General features: G+C 38.5%; 1 protein-coding gene across 1 annotated transcript in view; it reads right to left on the bottom strand.

Annotated features, from left to right (window-relative positions):
• Positions 1 to 5,435: 5,435 nt before the first annotated feature.
• Positions 5,436 to 19,454, bottom strand: part of LOC136665167 (insulin-like growth factor 2 mRNA-binding protein 1) — a 42,073-nt gene continuing 28,054 nt past the window's right edge. Inside the window, exons 3-15 of the mRNA XM_066642755.1 lie at positions 16,258 to 16,306; positions 13,991 to 14,042; positions 13,341 to 13,404; positions 12,523 to 12,813; positions 12,078 to 12,212; positions 11,271 to 11,393; positions 11,025 to 11,160; positions 10,777 to 10,899; positions 10,288 to 10,404; positions 8,889 to 8,963; positions 8,403 to 8,534; positions 7,942 to 8,055; positions 5,436 to 7,340 (exon numbers count right to left, since the gene is read on the bottom strand). Of these exons, the coding sequence (XP_066498852.1) occupies positions 7,194 to 7,340; positions 7,942 to 8,055; positions 8,403 to 8,534; positions 8,889 to 8,963; positions 10,288 to 10,404; positions 10,777 to 10,899; positions 11,025 to 11,160; positions 11,271 to 11,393; positions 12,078 to 12,212; positions 12,523 to 12,813; positions 13,341 to 13,404; positions 13,991 to 14,042; positions 16,258 to 16,306 (1,558 nt within the window). The 3' untranslated portion in view covers positions 5,436 to 7,193. The remainder of the gene's footprint in view (positions 7,341 to 7,941; positions 8,056 to 8,402; positions 8,535 to 8,888; positions 8,964 to 10,287; positions 10,405 to 10,776; positions 10,900 to 11,024; positions 11,161 to 11,270; positions 11,394 to 12,077; positions 12,213 to 12,522; positions 12,814 to 13,340; positions 13,405 to 13,990; positions 14,043 to 16,257; positions 16,307 to 19,454) is intronic.

Genomic DNA, 19,454 nt, shown 5'->3' with positions numbered 1-19,454 from the left:
CAGTGTATGTTTGAAATATTTTAATGGTATGTGAAGCATATTTTGTGATGTATGTTTGGATTATGGAAATCTTTGTATTCTCAACTGCAGTGTAACAATACATTACTATTAAAAAAATAATAATAAATTGAAACACAGTCCTCAATAAAGAAACAACTAAGACACATGTAGTAACCGGTTTTCTCATCTTTTAATAACACATTCATATCTATGCTCTGTATTGTTTACAAGGAGTTCAAAACAAATGTGGATGAGAACTAAAGAAAAATCGGGCAGGCAGAAGGTGAAAGTCCAGATAGTGTCCATGGCACCTACAATAATAGGGGGTTGGGGGCTCGGGGGGGATGGGGGCTAGATGTGATCATTTACTCTCCTCTTGTCCTCCTCCTAAACTGTGCCCTAGTCAGCTAAATAGGTCCTTACTTGCCTGTTGCATCAATACAGATAAAAAAAAAAATTAAAAAAAAAGAAATTTCATTATCATGCTGCTCTGCAATGCATCATTGAGTACTATGTTGCAGTTCACAGAGAGAGAGAGAGAGAGAGAGAGAGAGAGAATTCTAATGCATCCAAACACAAGAGATACAATCCTATGTCATTTTAAAAAGCAATCAGAAAAATAAATCAAATAAAATGATGAAGAATTGCAAGGTTAAGAACGTAAGTCAATCTAATGAGGAATGAAAAAAAAAAATCTAATAATGAAACTGATATTTTCCTTTATTTTTCCCCTCCCCCTTTTCCATTTATTTCCATTTTTCAGAATCCTTTCTTAACAATGTCTAAACAATGGAGAAATCAAAAATCATCTTTGGAAGTAAAAGTATTCTTCTTTATTTAATATACTATCCACTACAGTATATGGAAATGCTGCTACCCAGTTGCTTAAGTCATTTATTAATTACTTATTTTTAATTTTATAATTTTCAAAAACTTTTAAACTTTTTTTGTGATGTTTTTTTTTTTTTCATTTTACTTTTTGTCCTATTTATTTATTTGTTCTCTAAGAGGTAGATCAACAAAAGAGAAAGAAAATTACATGGTTAAAGGTAACGTGCCCCTTGATTGAACTAACAAAAGGGGGGTTGTGGGGTGGGTAGAGAGCTGAGTGTGAGGGACTCGAGGTTGTAGCTTTGCTTCATTGTTGATCTAGGACTCCCTAGGTCAAACTCTATTCAATCCCAATGCCACTCCTTACACAAGAAACAATAAATGGTCTGAGATCAGTGCCAAAGGGTAGAATATTCTAGATCTAGCCATGCTCACAGTTACTGTTGCTGCAGCTGAACAAGCTTCACAGAATGCTGAAAGATATCCAATGGAACCAAACAAACAAAACAAAACAAAAAAGAAAATTAAATTTGTATCATATTTGATAGGTCACACTGTTAGGACTGACTGGCTCTTTGTTGCTGTGTAATCATACTAATGTTAATGTGGTAGCAAAAGCATTATATCCAATATGTAGTGCTTGTCCAACCTGACAACAGTTGCCAGAAATTTTGTGGGCAAAACATAGCTTAATTGTGTGGCTGTACACAGGGTCCATTTTGTGAAGCAGGAGGTCAAGGCTGCAAAGTGAGGAGGTAGCACGGTGTGTTTGAGGGGAAGGAGGATATCAAGCATGGTGAAATAGGCACACAGTATGCATCATCTATTGATGGATCAGCAGAATCCATTAGTCTCAGCAAACCTTTTCTTCCATAACAGGTATTCACAAGTCAATAGAACTGTTAAACCCTGCCCTAGTTCAGATAACCACTCTTTTGTTCAATTAGGACAGAAGAGCTTTCAACATCTGGTCCTAGATCAGCAATCTGGGGCTCTGGGAATAGGACAAAACTATGTGAATGAGTGAAACGGCCATCTTGCATTTAATAAACAAACTGAGGCGGGTGGGTCCGGTTCTGCTCCTGAAGAGACAGAGCCCAGGACAGTTAAGTCACTGCCTCCTACGTAGTCCAAGTAAAAATCTGGGTTCCACGAAAATGTACAATTTCATAATTCCATCAAATTAATCTGCACTAACACACTGCAATCGTGATAAGTCATTCAAAATACAGAAACACACTGGGCCTGAACAAAACGTATTCATGTCTGTTAGATCGTATGACTGCCTTGATGCATTAAAAGAGTAACAGAACACACAACGAAACATGTAATAATTGGTAAAAAGGCTCATTTGCATATCAGGATTGTGAAGGCTAGTCTTGCACTGAATTTTTAACAAACATTGTGCAGCCCTAGCTAGCAAATATAAGACAAATAAGGGTTAATAAGGGAGTCTGAGCAGGGATGTCACTAAACTGTGCTGGACTCTGACCCTCCCAGGCCAGAAATGGGCATCCAAGAACTAAGCATTTCTCATGTTGTCCAACTCTTTACGCCACCTCCTTTTATCCACTAACCAAAGCCACCTAATCTCAAACAACCCATGTAAACTCCATCTGTCCTTCAGTCCAAACTCAGCTTGGCCCATTCACCAAAGCCCCCACCTCTAAGCTGAGGAGGTCAATTTTAAAACCAAAACGAAAGAAAACAATAGTAATAAATTAAAGAAATTAAAGTGAAAAAGCAACATGCACTTTTGCTCTTGTCTGGTTGATAATAACAATCTTATGGCTAAGTCTTGAGGTAGCGTTTCCTAGTTATGTGAGGTTTAATTCGTCATTAGCACCCAAATATTTCTCTTTGAGCAAAGGCCAGAAACTAGCACTATGAGATACAACTGTGGTGTGCATCTATTGATGGCTACACCTAAATTAGTCTGAGGTTGGATCTGTTGTCTAAGTGTAAATCTGTGCACTGCAAAGGGTAGGCTTATTGTTTTTATCATCCTTAGGTGGTTTCCCAAGTATTTTAACAGTCCTTGTGACTAAAGACAGCCAGTAAATGTGACTCGTCACACAATTGCATAAGTAAAGAACATGCAGTCACGCTTTTTTTGAAGCTAAACTGTTTGTTTAGAATTTGAGTCCTTGTCACAGACAGCTTAGAGTGGGAGGATTTTTGTCTTGCAACACAGAGCGAGTGCTGAAGAGACCTTTCAGGGTTCAATCTTAACACTACACCAATACAGTCAGTGAACAATTTGTATTGGGTCTTATCATAAAACATAAAAAAAAATAATAAAAAATAAAAGAAATTCTGTTTGGCACAGTTGTTACTTGCATCGTGAGTAACTGGTTAGTAATTCAAATGATCTAGTAGCAGTGTAAGAGATCTCTGTGCTTTTCTAAAAGGAACCTGATCGAGAAAGAGAAAAAAAAAATAACTATGATCGAATCAAAAAGATATTGAGGGGGGAAAAACTGAAAATAAGCATCAAACGTCCGAACAGAACTGAGAAAACAGACACAAACAAGGCCAGCGTAAGAGAGGGTGAATATGTCTACTCCAAATCTTGGAAAAAAAAAATAAAAAAATAAAAAAAATAAGTACTCGCAAATAATGCAAACAAAGTCAACAGACTAAAAAAAAAAAGATATATAAATAAAAATAAATGTTTTGATGAAGGGAGTGAACTGTGTACAGGGATGAACAGAGAAATGGAGGAAGAAACCCAGAGAAAAGTGAGAGTGAGGTGATGAGTATCATTTAGTATACAATTAACAGCACTACACGAGCACTGAGTATAGTGACCTGGTACAAAGATCCAGCCAAAAAAAACAAAAAATAATTTAAAACATTTCAAACAAAAAAAGAGAAAATAAAGCAAATCATCTGAGTGTTAGCTTTGAAAGGATAGGTTTCTTAAAATATATTTGGCCCATCCCCTCTCATCTCTTTTACACTATTCCTTCCTTCATATTTTAACATTTATTTTTTATTTTTATTTTTTACAGTTTTCTTATTTCCTGGAGATTTTCAGTTGTTTCATTTTTTGTTTCTAAACATTTTTTTCTAAAACTGATGAAACAGTATGTAACCAGATGTCATGTCCAAATAAAGCTTGCTGTTAAACAAAAGAGAATTAAAGAAATAACAAAACAAAACAAATAAAAGAAAAAAACCACACACAAAATGGCTGCAGTCTGAAGAAAAAATTGCAAGTGTCTCGGTGTTTGACAGAAATCGCACATCAGTGACGGGTTTGATACTAGAAGGCTGCCGTCTACTGAGAAAAAGGGAAGCATAAAAAACAAAGACTCTGTGGATGAAGCCAAGCACACACACAGAGCGTTAGCTAACTGATAACCTGCTAAATCCTCTGCAGGTTTTTGTGTACTTATCCTTGTTGTAAAGGATTTCTGGCAGTATCCATCCATCATCCGCTTTTAAACTGCTGTGTATTACACATCCTTATCCAATTGTTTTTGTTTTTATTCGAAAAAATACAAAAATCTGTTCAGTTGCTTCATCTTATATACAGCTGAAATCTGGTTTGTGTGATGAACAATTTTTTTTGCTCCCGTTTTCCAAAGTTTATCATATATTATTGTTCAGTTAAAAAAGAAAAAAAAAGAAAATCATTTTAACTGAGCCCATACGATAGGATGTCTATTTTTCTGCCTTTTCTTAAAACACCCAAACCACTCTCCCCCCAACAAAAGACTATACAGGTTTTTTTCTTTTTTTAGGGAACAAAAAAAAAGCACCTCAGTGCGCACACACACGACAATGGAGAAGGACTAGATTCAAACCTAAACAAAGAGGTGCCAGATATTTCACATTCAATGTATATGAAGCTCAAAGTAGGTATTGAGGTGAAGCTAACGCTGCTGGGCTACAGCAGTCTAGGCCTAGTCAAGTAAACAATCAGCCAATAAAATTCTCATGGCATTGCACATGGTGCATAACACAGCCTTGGCAAAAGAAGACCCAAGCTAGGCCTTCGGCACATATCGTTCATGGAAACCAACGACATTGGGCCAGGTAGAGGCACAAAATACGTCCTTTAGTGCCACAGTCAGCTTTCTACAGTTAAAATGAACAAACGAAAGCTTGTATGACAAACAAATGTAATTGTCTCATTCAGAGTTATTAGTCGTATTGTCTAAAGGACCATTGTGTAGCAATGACCGTGATGCACCACTAAGCAATGGCATGATGTGTCTCAATTCCCATTGGCCAGTGATTTCAAGTTCAGCCCAGTATAGATCCAAAGGCAGCTGGGAAAAAAAGTCTGTCAGTAAAACCACCAAAACAGTCGTGCCTTTTGCCTGTGGACCATTTTGAGCTACAGTGAAGGGGGGGGGGGGGAAATAAAAAAATAAAATACACACTCACGCACACTACTAAGAAAAATATTGAAGGGGGACATTGACAATAACTAAAAAATATTTCTTCCTTAAAAAAATAAAACATTCAGAACTATCAGCTTTTCATATAAAACACCAGCAAGCAAAAAAGAAAAAAAAAAAAAAAGAAAAAAGGAAAATAATCAAAAGAAGCTGTTAGGAATACTGAGGTAACAATACCCTGAGGTAGGTTTCTTTATTTTTTTTTTTCTTAATTTCATCTTATCTAATCTGTTCTAGGATCAGGGAGGACAGCCAGAGTCCTGGCGACCTCATCGGCATACGACGGACAGAGCAGGAAGGAGAGAGCGCAGAAGCCGTTTTTGGCCTAGCTTGATGTTGACCTTTGATCTAAATGGCAGGTTAGAGCACTGTACCCTGAGGGAAATCTATCATTCACATGATTCTAAACCATGACCCATCAAGACCTAGGATGGGCTTCTATATAAAAATCACAAAATTATGTTCCACACATCATGACAATCATTATGTGCCTCATAGTAGAAACTCAGAAAACAATTCAGTTTTAACGTCTTAGTCAGGCTTATATCTATAGGATGAAATCTCAGGAATCACCAAATTAATTTCAGATTTCCCCCTCATATGGTGTCTTATATTTCATCAGTCCCCCGAAGAAAAAAATGCATCTCTACATAGTAAATTTATAGAAAGGGGAAATAACTGTAAATTTCAATGTAAATGACAGTAAACCAAAAATTGAGATACATGATATTCTTTGGACAATTTGCTTCTTGAGGTGTAATATGAGATCAATCTAACATTAAGGATCATGCAGATTTAGATATTTGATCATTAAATGTCACATGCATGTCCCCCCCACCCTCCTAGGACATGATCTGCCAATGGTTTAAATCATCACAGGCTCCCTTTATGTATCATACTACCCTGCCTTTACATTCTTTCCTCTGAGGGGCCAGGTTAACTCACATATCATATATATATAATATATATAAAATATGCCATTTGGGCGTGGGCCGCGCACCAACGAGCATCGTGGGCGTGGTTTAGGGCTGGTGGTGGGGTTTGCGTCTCGGAGCTGAGCCGCTGCAATAGAACTGCAGGGTCCGCCTCGGCCCGCCCACTTACTGTATCCTTACTGCACACACTGCCGGCCAATCAGCACTCAGCCTAAGAGTGACGCCCAGGTTAAAAGCTCAGCTACACTCAATTGTCATCAGCAGCATGGACGCGTCATGGCCGAGCAGTCGGCAGTATTTAAATACATATTTATGAAGATTATATTTACAACCACATTTTTTCTTCTTTTTGCTTTTTTCCTCACCCCAACAGTTTACTGCAAGGGACTTAAAGAGCAGTGTTAACAGCTATGACCCCTCCCTTTGTTTCCGACAGGCTAAGTTTGAGTCTCCTGACTCGTTTTGGGTTCTCCGCTCTCCCTCTCCTATGTCCGCTTCACTGCATTTCATTAATAATACCTCTGAATAAACATTTCTATACATATATCTCTATCTTTAAAAAAAACACCCTTAAAATACTAAAGTGACTGGTGATGGCTGAGGACCCCCCTTAAAGTGTGTTATCATTCTCAGGAGTGCTAAACTTCTTAGAACTTTCTTTCAGGACCCAGTTAAGCAGTCGTTTAAGAAGTTACTTCGTAAGCTCTCACTAGAGGTCACATTTTTGCATTCCCCCCACCATCCTCAGTCACTCGACCTGGTCTGGCATCTGGTCTCTGTTTTTAGTTCTCTCTCTATTTTTTTTCCTTTTTATTATTTTAAATCACTCGTTTTTCTAGTTTCATCTCTAAACATTTTGTCCTCTCTCAGGCATTTTTTTTCCTTTTTATTCCCTCTCAGTTTGACGCTCATTCCTCCCTGTCTACCGCTGGGTCTGTGTCGCTCTGTCTCAGTCAGTCCGCTGTCTCCTCCATCTGTCTGTCCGTCCATCCGTCTAGTAAGGATGTGGGCCCCTTTACTTCCTCCTGGGCTCCTGGGGCATTCCCTGGTGGGGCCCCAGCTCTGACAGGTTCTGTGGATGTGGTCCAGGTGGGCCCCCCATCCCTCCTTTCTGCTGCTGTTTAACCTGTGTCAGAATGTCCCTGATTTTTCTCTGTGCCAACTAAAAGAAAGAAAAATGTGTTAATTTCTGTAAACTTGCACATAGAAATACAGCTTTTCATTTTAAACGCTAGAGAACTGTAACTGTTCCCAAAAGAAGCTGCAAACATTTAAGTTACCCAAAGTAATCCTAAGAAAAATGTTTTTTCATCTAATAAATATCTCAGATAAAGAAATGCTGAATTTGTACTAATTGTAATAAATAAGTCGAATCTGGGGACACCATGGTCTAAATATTAGAGAAAAAAGAGCTAGGGTAAATAGGTAGTTTTACCCCTTCAACTTCAACTGGAAAAATGGGGTCTGGGGGCATAAAGCACCTTCTCTGCCCCCTACTTTCATAGCTGATGTGACACCCCCTTTCCATTACTTTACTTTCTTTAAATACCCTTTTCTGTTATATTACTTGGTGAGTATCTAATGACTTAATAAGAAAGAGGTAAAATTCAGAGTGACATTGTATTTTAAATCAAACCATTATCAGATTCCAAAAGAAGAAAATAAAAAAGCAAAAAAGAAAACCCAACTATTCGTTTGTTTGTTAGGTGGTCTGCGTATTATTTTAAAACAAAAGATGACATCTATTAAATCTTCAAACACACCTGACTTGCGTAAAAGTGGCCGATGATTTTGACTATAACCTGGTCCTGTTCATCAGGGGTCTGCTCTCTGGGAACCACTACTTCAGCTGCAGTCAGGTTCTGTAGCTCATTCACCTAATGTGGAACCAGTTCATAATTGTAATCATCATATAATCTCAAATCAGACACATAACGAAACAATTCAGCACCTTGCTTTGGACAACAACAAAAAAAATTAAGTGATTTCATTTCTGCAAACATGAACCACATAGCCATCAGAATAATTTTGCTACTGGAGATACACAGAATGAAACGCCACTCATTCCAAATTGCATTGGAGTTTCATTCATGCTTTAATTCTGCTCATATGATTTGACACTGTCAGGTGGGTTTTCTGCTAGAACAATCTTTAGAGAACATTTCTTAGAAACTAAATGGAAGTTTGTGTTAATATATTGTTAAATATATTATAAATTGCTCACCGTTTTTCCACCCTTTCCGATAACTCTTCCAGCAGCTGCTGCTGCCACTTTGATGTGCGTCTCCAGCTTTACCTCCTCCTTAGGCCCAAAGAAATTCTCCTCCTTCAGCTTGCCATATATTCTGCCCTGAGCCTAAAGCAGAGCAGAAAGATGCTTTCACAACCTGCATATAACTCTTTGTAATCTACTGTGAAAATAAGCATATAAATGTGATACTCATAAAGCAGACAACAGATTACTGTGAAATTAAACACTGCTAAACAAGACAAACCAAAACAAACAAACAAAAATATGCCATTAAAACTGAATAGAACTGAAAGGTAAAACAGTAGGCTGATTTTCACTTTAATACTGGCATTATACAGACATAGGACATTGGAAAAGAACATTGCATACATTAATTCCTACAAATGTTACCATCATTTATTACTGCAGATATTTTAGAAGCAGTCCTAAAGAATGCCTATCCAGGAGTCATAATCATACCTTAAACTGGGCCTCAGGTGGACCAGTAACAATGACCATACGCATTTTTGAGTCAGGTGTTTCTGCAGGGGCAATCTGAAAAGGTGATTAACCAATGATTAGCATTAGTATTTTTTAAAAACACATACTGGTGTATTTTAAAATTATATTCATACTAGAAAATAATTCCATTCGATAAGAGTATTATAATTTTATAAATCTTTGTTGATAATCACAAAACATGTGTAAGATGTAACCATAAATAATATTTATATCACCCAAGATTTGGATTATTTCAATCTCCAGTTGTAATTGTAATACTGTCATGAAAGCACTTTTTACAATTTCCAATCCTTTTCATACGCTGATGGATAATTCTCACTTATTTTTACTTTGGTGGTGTACATATTTGAAGGCTAAGCACCAGCTCTATGAAAGTGTCAAACAAATAAATACAGTGGAATCCGAGTTCCTAACTTGTGTTTATTGATAGTCAGAAAACATGTTATTTCTTACTAATTCAAGGAATAAGGTTTAAAAGACCGTTGGCCGTAGATGGTGGACAACAACTCTGGAAGTTGCACTTAATTTAATGCAAAATGACGAAAAGGTGTGTTGTTTTTGGCTGCAATCATTCAATGTACAGTGGGACAGCTGTGCACAAAAGGCCCAAAGATCCCAAAATATCCAGAAAATGGACTAAATTTGTCAACTTTAAACGGACACTTTGTAAAGGACCATCCGCTCACTCCGTTATCTGTAGCTCATTTCACTGGCGCTTTTCCAACAATATGGGCATGTAAGGACACCAACGAAAGGTGTTCAAGAGCCTCTGTAACATGGAGGTAAACAGGGTAAGGACACTCACTTCGCCTGTTTTAGTTGGTGTTAGTTAACGTTAGCTTGACTTGCTAAACTCGGTGGCTCAGATTATACTCGGCTACGTAGCTGCATTACGGATGTTTATAGTGTCGGATGAATTCGAGTTCGACTTCGATCACATTTACAAGAATAACGGTACCTCTACATTTGAGTTTAGCTTATTGCTAGGCTATTGTCATGAATATGTTGGTTATTTAGCTAGATACTGTCATAACAGTCAGTCATAACGGTGTTTTACCGCGGCGTTGTTCAGCTGTTGTCCACCAGTGACGTCACGGTTGCATTCAAGAATTTCCGTAGCGAGCTCGGGTTTTTCCGTCAATTTAATAAAATTGTCAGTTTTAAAGCAAATTAAGCTGCTATTTTCATTTTAATTCATACTTATATATGTCAGTAACTAAAATAATGTGAAATATTCATGGAGGTCCATTAAGTGGTGCTTAGCCTTTAAGCCCCTTACATTTAACACTACTGTATTAATTTATTCATTTTATTTTGTTTGTTTGTGTGTGTGTTTATATGTCAGCAGTCCCTCAACCTTAATGGATGCCCCAGCGAAGCGGCTCAGCTGTTTAATATGCTGCCCCTTCTTCCCGATAATGGCTCCCACTGCTTGTGCTGGGATGTACACATGGACGGTCTCCTGCTCAGGGGCCTGCAAAAGTACATGCTCATTTAGTTAAAGAATTTAACCAACGAAATGCACTTTCTTGCAACTCATAAAACAAGTTGAGACTTGATGTTAAAAATGCTGATTCTAAACTCAGTACCACTTTTGTTTTTAGTTGTTGTTGTGGCTTAAATAAGTTAATTTAATTTCATTCACTGAAACATGAAAAACAAAAATGTAAAAAAGGTAATCTCACCGTGTAGATGGAAAACAAATCAAATAACCATGAAATGTAACTGGTTATAACATCTTAAATTACCTTTCAATGTAAATCAGCCTAAACTGACAATGAATATAACTCTTTACCACAGCTACTACCTCACTACCATGTATCTTACACCAAGCAATGTATCTTACCCCAAAGGATCCATATGGAGCACCAACCCCTGCATTTCCAGGAGGAGGAGGGGGCAAGGAGGAGGATGGAGGGAAAAGTCCTAGAGCTCCAAGGTTCAGTCCAGGGATGAGATGAGTCTGTTGCTGGAAAGGAACAGAAACTTTAAGCACAGGATATACACTATCCTGAGTCAACTAGCAGCTGTTGACCCAATAAAATACAGCTCAGTCTCAGCTTCTATATCTCACCCCCTCTTCCACACACTTACGTTCATGGCAGCAATGTCATTATCATAGGCTTCTCGCACTTTCTTCATGATCTCCTGCTCCGCCAGACAGCAGGCCTCAATGGCACCTTTCACTGTGATGGTCCTCTCAGGGTTATAGAGTGTCAAGTCCTGCAGTCTGCACAGAGCAATGAAATCGCAGCTTAAGACTCAATGCTTTAAAGTCTTTTGAAATATAATAGTTTAGTTATTAACAGGTAAATGTTGTGATTTGAATATCTTGCTCACGGTGAGATGGTGATCTTGGTGTCTGTATCTTGTTCGACTTTCTTCAGGTTCCGTCCCTCTTTGCCAATCAGGCGGCCTACAAAGTTGTTGTGGGCCAGGATCTTCAGAGGCACCTCATCAGCACTGACGGAAGTGAAAGTAATCAGTAACAGTGATCCGAATAGAGTGCACCTCTGTCTCCTAACAGCCATTTATTTATAACCACTTTCATATTGTAAAATTAAAACAAGCAAGCTTTAATGTCAATGCATTGACCTTCTTTATAGGATCCTTGAATTTAAATATTAACCTCTTAATGATTCAAGAGCAATTCCAGTCCTCGATAAATGGAAAAGAAAGCCTATTATTAGGCAATTAAATTATTTTTCCTCAGACAGTAAACACTAGACGTCTATTGATTTCAAGGTTACATTTCTGCTGAATTAATTCTCCCCTCTTAATTAGTTGTTCAGTTCTTCTTAATCATTCTTCAAAATCATTGTGACACTTCACTGAGGTGTAATAGGGAGAATAGAGCCTCTGTGGTTGCTAGTCTGGGCTACCACTCACTATGTAACCTTTAGAGGAGGGTACACCACAGCCATCCCTCCCCTCCCCCTCCCTCTTGATTTCAGTACAGCGCTGTAAAGAAATGAATTACAACGAACTGAAGAAAAAAAAAAAAAAAAAAAATTCTTACCTAGTGTTCCTTTAATGAATCACTTATGTAGTCGTAGCTACTTTGGAAGCTCTAATGCTAATGTTATTAGCCTGCTTGTTAGGTGGTAGTTAAGAAGCATTAACTACTGGTACATTGGAGTTACTCACGTCTTGGTGTCTTTGGCCTCTTGATGCATGATTTCCAAAATCATACGGCAGGCTGATGAGCAGCCCTCTGGAGTTGAGTGGATGCTGATGGGCTTTTCAGCTGCTCCAGCATTCTCCTTACGGTGCACATCAATCCTGAGGGAGAAATGGAATCAGCCAAACAAGATGAATTGAATCTAACTGATTTAAAGAAAAGAAAAAGGGAAAAAAAGTTTACAAATTTTATTTATGGAATTATATATATATATATATATATATTGTTCTTTTTTCACCAGTTACATTAGCTTTATTTGATTCTTTACATTAGCATTGTAATTCCATTGCAAACTTAGCACATCAAACATTCCTTGGATGATGAATCGGTGCTTTAATGCATTTCAAAATACTTTCCCCATGACAAACTTTACCATCACAAATGTAATCATCATCATCATCAGGCACTCACTTGCTCTGGGTCTGCTTGGTGATATTGCGGATAGTAGCACCCTCTTTGCCAATAATGGCGCCCACGTACTGGGTGGGCACAAGCAGGCGAAGGGGGATATCAGCGTGCTGGTGTTTGGAGGGGATTCCTGCACCAGGGGAACCCTGTCGAGCATTGACACGGGGACCATATCCAGGACGACGGCCATTTTCTGGACCTCGCTGGGGGTCTGAATCTGAGTTCTCATCAGGTATGTAGGATACACGCAGAGCATTGTTCTCAAACTGGTACCCATTCAGTTTCTGGATCGCTCTGAAAGATTCAAAAGACACCTTTAGAACACTATGTAACGGTTTCTTCACATACGGTTAAGGGGCTAGTTTTATAAAGCACTGAACCATCAACCTTACGGATTATGTCCACACCAACAACAGATCCATTATATGGATCACTGCATGATTCATTAGGCAGAAACTGGAGCATGAGTTTCATCCATATTGAGCATGACTGTTGTCTGATTTAAAAGGTGACAGCTCAAGTTTAGGATTAATGAACCATCAAATAGAGAGGCGTATCTTATATTGCAGTATGGTTAATACACCACTAGGTGTCAGAGTTGTGCTACAAAACACAAAAACTCTGACGATGTGCTGAAGGTGTATGAAGACAGCACAGGTGAACTAGGGAGTGGGGAGTGTCTCTAGGTCCCACTTCAAACCTTCATTATCGATAAACTTGCTATTACTATTATTTCGGAATGGGACTTTGGAATCATACACAAACAAGATCCACAACAGCAATAATGGTGGGGGTTAGTTTAGATAATATATATTCCTTACTGTCTGGCCTGCTCCCGAGTAGCATAAGTGACATTGACTACAGCAGTCTCACTTTCCGTGTTAACTAGAACAACAGAGAATATGAATATGAATATGAGAGAGAGAGAGAGAGAGAGAGAGAGAGAGAGAGAGAGAGAGTGGTGGGGGGACAGGGGGGCAGAGAGACAGAGTGAACATATGAATTTGACAAATGTTAAAACTTCATGACACTAATAAATCAAAACCTTGCATTTTTTTTTTAAACACAGTTAACACATTAACTTTAGTGTTAAATCTAAGAAACTAGTTCTGTCACTCATCATGATAAAGTTGGCAGCTCCCATTTTCACATGGTGTAAAAATGGAATAATAAGAGGAGAGTCATGCTTTAAATATTGCCCAGACCCTTTATTAACTGCTGGAACAATACCTGAAATTCCAAAAAATCATAACTTTACACGAGAAAAAAAACATCCCCAAATTGTAATGACTGTTTTTCCAAATACTTCTTGACCATTTCTACTGGTCCACAGATCACAACGTTTTAGCACAATTTAAAAGGCCACTGGAGTTGTCACATACTGACAACTGGAGTTTTAATATATTCGCAGTGTGCAACACTATTAGGGACACAATTATGAAGATGATGTACAGGTATTTTTTGTATTTACCTTGCTCACAGTTCTCAACAGTTCCATACTGGGCAAGCAGACCATCAAGCACCTGCAGAGGATAAAGGGAAGGCAGAATGAGACAAGAATGTACAATTTATTCATTCATTCATTCATTATCTGTAACCGCTTATCCAGTTCAGGTTCGTGGTGGGTCCAGAGCCTACCTGGAATCATTGGGCGCAAGGCGGGAATACACCCTGGAGGAGCACCAGTCCTTCACAGGGCCACACACACACACACACATTCACACCTACAGACACTTTTGAGTCCCCAATCCACCTAACAACGTGTGTTTTTGGACTGTGGGAGGAAACCCACGCGGACACAGGGAGAACACACCAACTCCTCACAGACAGTCATCTGGAGCGGGAATTGAACCCACAATCTCCAGGCCCCTGGAGCTGTGTGACTGCGACACTACCTGCTGCGCCACCGTGCCGCCCCTGTACAATTTATTTAACCACAAATTTTGCCACAAGCGATGTTTAGATAGCAGTCATTTCTACTTTCTAATTAGGTCCTCACTAAACTCAGTGTGAAATCTGCTTAATGCACCAGCACTAGTTTTGAGCAAATTTTAACAATGCTTAAACACATAACTCTTCTGTCCATTAGTGGGTGTTCAAGTGACTTTGAGCAAGAAATCAAACTGTGATCAAACACCAACAAATTCAGAACCCTAGCACAAAACAAAAAGAATTTTACTGTCACTTCAAATGTGACTCTAATTGGTAGGAAGTGTTTCTTTTTTCAAGTGTGTTTATCTGCAGATTATAGTGAACGAATTCCTGCAAATCTAAATATTGATAGTTATCTCAACGACGTGCTGAAAAGCAGGCTGCTGCCCTCCTGTGGACGATGGAGAATGTAGAGGCTGGCAAGCAGCGTGGCCCAATGGAGGCTGGCCAAGCCAAGGGAGACCCGCCCTGCCCAAGCTGCAGCCTGTCACCACAGCAGCCATTAAAGACAATGTGCTCTGTGCCACGCCCCACACTTAAACACCTATTACACGTACTGCCTGTCAGAGACTCTCAGATGCTTAGATTTCTGACATCTTTTCACTAGAAATGAGCTTTCTTTCCTTGTCAAATTTAGTAAGATCCTGCCAAGGGGCATTTCACAAAAGTGCTGGGAATATGTATTTTATCTCATTGTTCTGATATCGATTCTCCTCAGCACTCAAACTTTTCAACTGTTTAAACGCCCTTGCTCCAAAGATTTGTGCTGTTTATAAAAGTTTAGGAAAAAACGCCTGCCAGTTCGTTACTTTGGTAAAACACTGATGAACTTTGATATGTTCATCGAAGCAATTAATTACAGATCCTGAGACTTCAAGTGTCTCCTCAGCTACTCATTTAATTCATAACAGCACAGATTTTCCTTCAAATATGTACTATGTACAATCAATAGCGCTGATACTGTAGACTTCATGAACAAAACAATGCAAATTTAAGAGCAAGATTACAATAAAAACTTTAAATGTTGATAAACAACTTTAGAAACGGTATAAACTCAAACAGCACCTCAACCACTAAAAATGTTGAAAGACACTCGTTCTACAAGAAAGGAACGAGATGTTGACTATTTGTTGGATATGTGACATAAAAATGTGTTCTCCCAATGTCACTTTTATTTTATTTATATATTTTTTTGTTTTTTAACCAAAGTACATTTATTCATTGCGCTCCTTGGCTTTCTTTAAATGTCTCAAAAGTTAAGATGGCAGCCAAACAAATAATACATTTTATTGTAAAGTTATTTCCTGACATTTCTGTTATGTATTTGCTGCATGTCTTAAATTATTTTATAATTTATTCAATCAAAGATAATTAATAGAGATGACATCACAATACAGAGATAACGAACCATGGGGTCTGTCACTAACTTCAGTGTTTCTGGTTAATTCAGTTACGCTGGTATGTTATTACAGACTGTAAAAATTCAATTATTTGTAATTTAACCTGTAAAAAAAAGAAAAAAAAAAGCCTTCCCAAACTGATGGGCAGCTTAGTTTAATGCACTGACTACATCCCGAACAGCAGCTATGTTTGCTCAGCTAGGACCTGTTGAAGGACTCGAGTGACTCTTCTGGCACCAGATTTCGTTTTATAAGAAATATTAAAATACATTTTATGTTTCCAAAGGCTTCAGTTTAAAATCTTAATTTAGGTCAATTCTGAGTGGTAGTGCTAGGAATCTTTTGTATCTAAAATATTTCCATTTTAGGGATGGAGAAGAAATTTTTAGAGACTTAAATAACTCACCTCCCACTGTAAATGGGGTGGAATGTTTCTAATCTGAAGTTTTCTGGTCCTGTAAGGAATACATGAGAGAGAGAGAGAGAGAGAGAGAGAGAGATTAGTATATCATCAAAACTCATCTAAGGGGAGAAAACAAATAAAAATAAATCAACAGGTGACAAAATGCTCTTTCTTAGTCACCAGCAAAACATTTTCAATAACAAGTTCAATAGCATCTTGTCTGAAATACAGACAACCCTTATTCAAAATAACTAAGTGATAGGTCATTATTTTGCTTTGATAGAATTGGTTTAATTCAGGTTTATTCGTCTAGTTTATTCAGAAAGAACCAGTTTCAAATAACTGTGGTTTTGAACACAAATGTAATTTGTAACTAATGAATCTTATATAACAAATATTCAAATGGAATTGATAAATAGTACGATCCTCTTTAATTAAATCTCACCATTTAACAGCACTGAACTTAACCCATACCATTAGTTTATTTGAACATAACTGTCAATAAAATGTTATCGATTTTCTTTTTAAAACCACTTTACAAAAACTTTCCCAAACAAACCTTGAGTAAGATAGAGGGAACAACTAATGCTGATAAAGTACCAATAAATAAATAAACAAATAATATAAATAAAAGGTTCTAAACTGTTTGATTTGTCTGTGCACATACAATTTTTCCCACAAACAGCTTAACAAATACTTGTTAGTTTAGTCGAATAAAACCGATAAAGAAAAATCTAAAATATACACTATAAGCTAAAAGGCACACATGACCACCGACCAAGTGGCTAATATAGTGAAATATGTTGAAGAAGTGGAGGAACACTGGCAGGGTGTGTGCGAATGCTGCCAACTTGCAGAGCCTGCTGCCTGTGGCTAGCATGAGCAGGGTGGGAGAGCGCAGTGAGTGGAGATTGAATGGGTATATTGAAACCGGACACTGACGACTGTAGTACACTGCCAGCTGCCCTGGAACCCACCCAGCACATGGGCTAACAGGGGGAGGGGGAGACAGAGAGGGAGTAATAAAAGAGGAAGAGACTGAGACAGATGCAAGAGGGGGGGGGGGATGAAGCAAAAGAGACAGAGAGATGGAGAGTGAATTACCTTTCCAAACCTGTGGAAAACAATAAGCTGATGGAAGCAAAAAGTAACGGCATGCGCCAAGTGTCCACAGCACCATGATGTCCCAACACAATGCCCATGAGGTAGCAAAGGGCAGTGGGACAATAACAAGATGGGATAAAGGCTTGTTACATTTGTGGTCTTTTATTTAAACCTTGAGCACTGTAAGCCAAGTATGCAATCTTTGCCTTTGCTTATTGGAGCCTCTAGAGGGAGTCTTTGATCTGAGGGAATAGAGAAGGCATGCAGAAGAAATGAGGAAGTTAGTTCACGCCAGGGGTCATGAGGGAGGAGCTCCACCTCTACACTACAAACTCTGTAGCGTCTGGGAAAGGGTTAAGAGAAGAATCTTTAACGACCTTTGAACCCTGGAGGTCACACCCACTGGTTGAAGAATGAGGAGTAAGGCGCTCCCACCCTCCGCCCCTTGCTCTCCCAGGCACCATGGAAATGGTGGGTAAAGGAGCCAATCAGGTCACAAAAGCTGTACCCAAGGCAGTTTCCATCAAAGAGATTAGCAGTGCAAGCAGAGCCAAAATTACCCAATTTGGGCCGCTACACCCTGAAATTGTGACCCAATTGAAGGTTCCGATGTGCAAAACCAATCAAGACATTTAGGAGTTGAGCACCACTCTGATCTAGGATCAGCCCTTCAAAGGTGGTTTCAAACAAGATGTCCGAGTTGGTGTCGGCCATTTTGTTAGCTCCCATGTATCTATCTCACAAGCCGTGATGTAGTCAATCGGTTCACTAATGAAGGGACTGCACTTTTTGTCTCCCACAGACAAGTTTCTAGATTCTGGTGGTAGAAACAAGATATACGTTAGATGACCTCAACACAAGTATGAAGTTAACCATCATTCACTTTGCATGTCTCCGCTTTAGCGCTGATCAATGGCTCCAGGCTACCTTCTCCCAACCCCCACTTTTGACGCCCCAACACACACACAAAGGCCCCTCCATCCCCTCAACTGCCAACAAACATCCCCCTCCTGCCACACACGAGCCCTTGTGAACCCTTCACATCATGGGCCATCAGACGCAAAACATTTCGGTTGCTTTAATGCCTTAGTAGTGTTGTGACAAAGAAAATAAAATTTAAAAAAAATGGATGTAGCTTGAGACATGGAAGAGGACACTTTTTTGTGTGTCTCCCTATTGTTTAGGGGATAGGGGGCCACCCTTAATTAAAATTTCAAAGCTAGATCTGCATACTGCTGCTATTGAGGAGCCCATTATTACTGTGGGCCTAACATGCAACCATTGCACATGCATTACACCATGAGCTTTAATGGAACCTGTTGTTCACAGCAGTATCTTATGGATCAAAAACTACTGAAAAACATACAAGTTATGTGAGGTTAAGAGATGAGTAGCTCACTGTATTCAGGTACTATCAAAGTAAGGAGTTACATTACGGGATCTTATTTAATAATCAGAATAGCGTTGTAGAATCAGAGCCTGATACAGTAAGGTTACACCAAATCAAATATACCTTAAACAATGCTCTTCAGACAACAAATGAAGAAAGCATACATTAGTTTGAGTTGTATGATTGTTTGTTTTTTCACTTAACGTGGCCAAATTTTCTTATTTTTTTCCACTAGTATCGTTTTCTTTGCTTGCTTCCTGTTGTGTTTTTGCTACAGGTGAATTTTACATTGCTACTAACATATCTCATGGGCTGCAAATACTAAAAGGCTTGTGCTGATATTTAGATACAATTTCTTCTTTTGAAGGAAGTAACATTCAGTGGTTTGCCAGCTCCATAAACAAAAATGTTCCATTCCACCTTAAATTATTGATTGGAAATTGTAACCGTAAAAATACGAGAAAAATGGAGGCAACGTCAATCTTGTAAGCACTTTAGGGGACAAATTCATTAAAAAATCTACCATTAACAGTGGATGTTGATTAGAATCAAATTGTTCAAGACTGCAATGTTCATTTGGCTTTATGCTCTTCCATGTAGAACTACAGCTATTCATAAGTGCCATGAAAAATCATCAGGAATTACGGATGGTTAATGTGTTTCCTCTTGCAGAAGAAAAAGCAATTAGGATAGTAGATGAATGTAA

The sequence above is a fragment of the Hoplias malabaricus genome, chromosome 13 (assembly GCF_029633855.1).
Source record: "Hoplias malabaricus isolate fHopMal1 chromosome 13, fHopMal1.hap1, whole genome shotgun sequence".
Lineage (NCBI taxonomy): Eukaryota > Metazoa > Chordata > Actinopteri > Characiformes > Erythrinidae > Hoplias > Hoplias malabaricus.
Note: the sequence above shows the minus strand (reverse complement) of the source record. Positions and strands in the feature narration are given on the sequence as shown.